The 4,417-nt window shown below is 33.5% G+C and overlaps 1 protein-coding gene across 1 annotated transcript in view; it reads left to right on the top strand.

The window, feature by feature from the left end:
- LOC120352990 overlaps positions 1–1,374 on the top strand; it is a 3,328-nt gene extending 1,954 nt beyond the window's left edge. The window contains exons 2-4 of the mRNA XM_039435366.1: positions 191–292; positions 765–851; positions 1,236–1,374. Coding sequence (XP_039291300.1) covers positions 191–292; positions 765–851; positions 1,236–1,314 — 268 coding nt within the window. The 3' untranslated portion in view covers positions 1,315–1,374. The remainder of the gene's footprint in view (positions 1–190; positions 293–764; positions 852–1,235) is intronic.
- The last annotated feature ends 3,043 nt before the right edge of the window (positions 1,375–4,417 follow it).

The raw sequence follows: 4,417 nt of genomic DNA, 5'->3' as shown, positions 1-4,417 counted from the left end.
ACCTATTTTAATTCTGTAATCTTATCTAAATTTAGGAGAAAAATAGCTCAATGTAAGCTCTTTTTTTCTCTCCTGATCATTGTGATTCCTGTGGAAATGAAGTACCAGTGAGAAGAGTGTGAAGAAATTGCAAATTATGTAGACTATATATATGAAAAAATGTCTGCAAAGTGATTTTTGAACATTTCAGGATTGAAGAACAAACCTTATCGCTCGAAGCGCCTTCATCTTCCCAGGCTGACAGTGTTTCAGCAGATGCCATTTCTGTATCCACTGAGAACTTTCAACCCAGGTAAACTTTGTAATTTCAAGATTCGAATTTCCACAGTCTCACTTGCATTATGTTACGACAGGTTAAGAATTTACAATGAATAGTTTGCGACTCACAACACTTATATTCAACTTTGAAGAATTTATAAGCATCACTTATACATGAAGTGAATTAAATAGAGAAAATTGTGATTGGAAATGTTCCCGATCCCAATGCTCATTACTTCTAATAAAGTAATTAGATGCTAATAATAGTCAAATGTATTCAATTAAAATTGTATGTCTCATGGTTGTCTGATCCTTCTATATTCCCTATAGGAATTCACCCTCCACCATAAATACAATTATACCCTTACGAAGACAATATTTAGTATCACAGTAGCCCATTCTCTGTGTGGAAATATGAATTTACAAATCCATTTGCTTCATACACTTTCTTTTCATATCCCATAATCACAAGTTTCCAGAATAATTTTTTCTAAATTTAATTGCAGTGCAACGTCAACTCCTAAAGGAAAGAAGAGAAGACCACACAACAGAAAAGTACCAGTGCATTTGATGAAATGGAGATTACAGCAAAAGTAAGTAACTTAATAGTTTACAGAATATAATTATCAGCGAGTATAGTAATTATTATTTCCCTCTATAAAAAGAAGTGAAGTTTTTTATGGTCCATATCCTTGTATCTACCAAACCACCGGTTATTTTTTGATAAATAAAAATAACAATTGAAAAAACGAATAAGCCAACACATACATTATAATATAAAAAACACATATTTGAATAATGATACTTGGAATAGACATTCACATTCAAAGTTATATAATATTATTTTCTATACAAACATAACGTTTCCAGGCATTTCTTTAACTATGATTCAATTATTTCCCAAACTTTATTCATTTAAAATTTAATTCAATGAGAATTAATACATCAGACCTATAAACTTTTCTTTTTTTGTAAAGGAAATCTAAAGGAGAAGAAAAATCTGGGCCATCAACATCTTCTTCCACCTTAGAGTCAAATCTAAAAAAGCGTCCTTGATGGCACCTCTGATTTTGCTACAATTGTGCCACCATTCCCCTCAATTGGTCTACAACCAGCTTTGAACCATGAGATTGATACCACCTCAACGCGAAATAGTTTCTTACGTGGAGAGTAACGTCTGTGATACTTTACTAACAAGGTATGTCATCATCACAACTTACAACTAATTTCATATATACGAATATGGTGTTCTCTATACTTCCTAACAAGTAGAATGTATTTTGTTCACTGGTCCACTTTTTTCTATATTCTATTGTTTTTTTCAACTGTTATATAAAGCTTTGTTGGATCAACCCACAATATTACTCATTGAGAAATATGATTTTGGACTAGTATTGTCTTGCAAGAGAAGATTCACAATAAGATCAATTTTATTAGAAGTTGAATGATTCAGCTAGGTTGTGTTGAAGGCGTTTGTAGATGCTAAACAAGAACGAGAATAATTTTCATAGTTAATATTTGATACTTTTAGTAAGATAAATATTTTTTCAAGCTAGTATTTCGAAGCTAAAAAAAACAAATATAGCCTACAATATGAAAATAGCAATAATGACTCGATCACCTGACTAATATTTATTTGATATTTTAGTACAGTACAATAAATTCCACACTAGTTAAAAAGACTAATATTACTAGTTCATTCATGCAATAGGCGCCTCTTCCAAACCCGAAGAGACTTTCTGCACACCGTTCTACAACAGAAAATATTACAATGGGCTGAAGTGAGAAAGAGTGTGACAGGGATAGGGGAGAAAGCATGAAACTATCATTCGCCAAACGCGTTTCTCTCTCACAGCTGTATAGCTTCTCCAAACTTAGGGGTTGGAAGAGAGAGATAGCGATTGTCAGAGAGAGTGCGAGTTAGGTTTTGTTTGGATTTGGAGTATTGCTTGTCATGTTGTTCTGTCTGCTGTGTCAATGGCTATATAATACAGTATACAGTTATATATGTGTGTCAATATGGAGTATAGTGTTATACAATATATATATAACGAAGTTATGAATTACTATCTTCAGCTCAATTGGTAAGGGAGAAAGAATACATAGATAAAAGATATTCACAGGCATACGATTATCATTTCTGAGAAAGATTATCGACATACTGTGATATATAAACCTACTCTTCATCGCTATAAACTTCAGAGAGAGAAGTTCATTCCAATACTAAAACTAATTATAATTCCAAGTTGACATTTTTAGTAAAATGATATTGGCCTAATTACTATAGATCTAGAATTTGTCAAAGAGTCTCTATGCTCTCCTAGTTCTCTTTACGCACACAAAAGCAGACATAGGCGGAGAAACATTTTTATGTCTGCTTACTCTGGCATGCCGAAGTTGATATTCTCCCCGTCTGTCTGCTGCTATGTGCGTGCGCCAATAAAATATAAAATCTCAATCATTTTTCAACATGTTTCGATAATTAATCACCCCCATTTAATTACAGATATGATGAGTATCCAGATCTAATAGTTGAGCCGGATGGAAGACCACCCAAAGACGATTTTAATATTATTTCTGGCCGATTTATTGTGGACGGCAAACATCTTGTGCAAGAATTGAGATCTTTGGACTACGAGTGTGAAAAAAGTAATAATGGTTATATGACACTGGTGTCTTCAACTTCAAAATCATCAGAATGGACAATGAAGTTCGTTGTATGGACAGCTCCACGAACCAGCTGCCATAAATGCGTTTCAAGAAATGGAAGAAATTCAAGTTCAGCCTTGCGGTTTGTTTGTTGACAAAGAACATGACTTCTTGGCGGCTTCACCTGACGGACTGGTCGGAGGTGATAACTGATTGAGGTGAAATGTCCGAAGTCTGCTGAAAACCTCACTATCAGCGAAGCCGTGATCAAAGTGAAATCATTCTGCTTGGAAAAACTACGTTGTGGAAACGTCCGTCTCAAGAAAAACCACAATATTATTATTACCAGGTAAATTCATAGGTGATTTTTGATATATCTAACCTACAATAACGGAAACTTTCAAAACCGTCATGAAATAAACGTGAGATGAGAAAAATAATTTTATTTATGACAGAAAAAACCGTTTTGGGCTATGCCTGTTAGTCCTTCCCCAATCATTTTGAAGAATTGTGTTCTGTTTATCAATAAATAAATAACAAGCAAAGCTCGGTGCCCCGATATTTTGTTAATTAATATTGCAAGATAATACTTCTCATGGGATAAACTGATTGATTGCAATAGTTCAACAGCTGAACATAATTCTGTCTCACTCCTACACAGGCACTCCCATCTTCAGTTATTGACAGAGGGCTAAATTATCAGCTGTTTTACCAAGGATGAATAACTATTATCCTAGTTTGTCTACGTTTAATCATGGAGAAATAATAGCGTAAATTATGCTATTGTTTCTCTCTGGTTTAATTCATTGAATTGACATTTGAAAGTGACAGTATTTTTCGAAAAATGTTGAGCAAGCCTAAAACAAGATACAATAAGGTACTGGCTGATTCATTAAAAAAATTAGTAGCCCCTCATGATACCATAGGATGATAAATAGTTTCATACGTGCACGTTTACCTAACAATGTGTGGAATTTTCTAAGTTGGGCTGTTTCTTGATTTTTCAGGTGCAAGGGCAACTACATGTAGCTGATAAAAAATCTGTTATTTTGTAGTATGGACAAAAAAAGATATCCATATTAAAAAGATCGAGAGGGATGACAGGTTTTAGACCGAGAAGATGGAGAAAAAATTAATTCATTTCTACCATCACGCCTTGTTGCCAGAGATACTGGATCCTCGAACTTGTCGAAGTATGGCAATCAGGGAGCCATCAATCCCATTTTCTCATTTTTAAATAAAGTCTCATTGAAAATTATCACATCTATTGGTTTTTTGTTTGTCCTTCTTGGTTCTTATAAAATAAACAGTTGTAATAACATTAAAAATTAAGAGCATGGATTAAAAACGTTGACCACACACCTTAAAGACCTAAAGGTATATGAACAAACTTAATATAGTTAGAATTAAAATTAAATCAAGATAATAATATTTTTTCAACTTTACTGTATGAACAGAGATATTGTGGAATTTCTCCATATCAAGGTGAAATGAAAGCGATGTTGTCAGT

Source organism: Nilaparvata lugens, chromosome 9, assembly GCF_014356525.2.
Source record: "Nilaparvata lugens isolate BPH chromosome 9, ASM1435652v1, whole genome shotgun sequence".
In the NCBI taxonomy this organism is placed as follows: Eukaryota; Metazoa; Arthropoda; class Insecta; order Hemiptera; family Delphacidae; genus Nilaparvata; species Nilaparvata lugens.
This window is presented reverse-complemented; position numbering and strand designations above follow the sequence as displayed.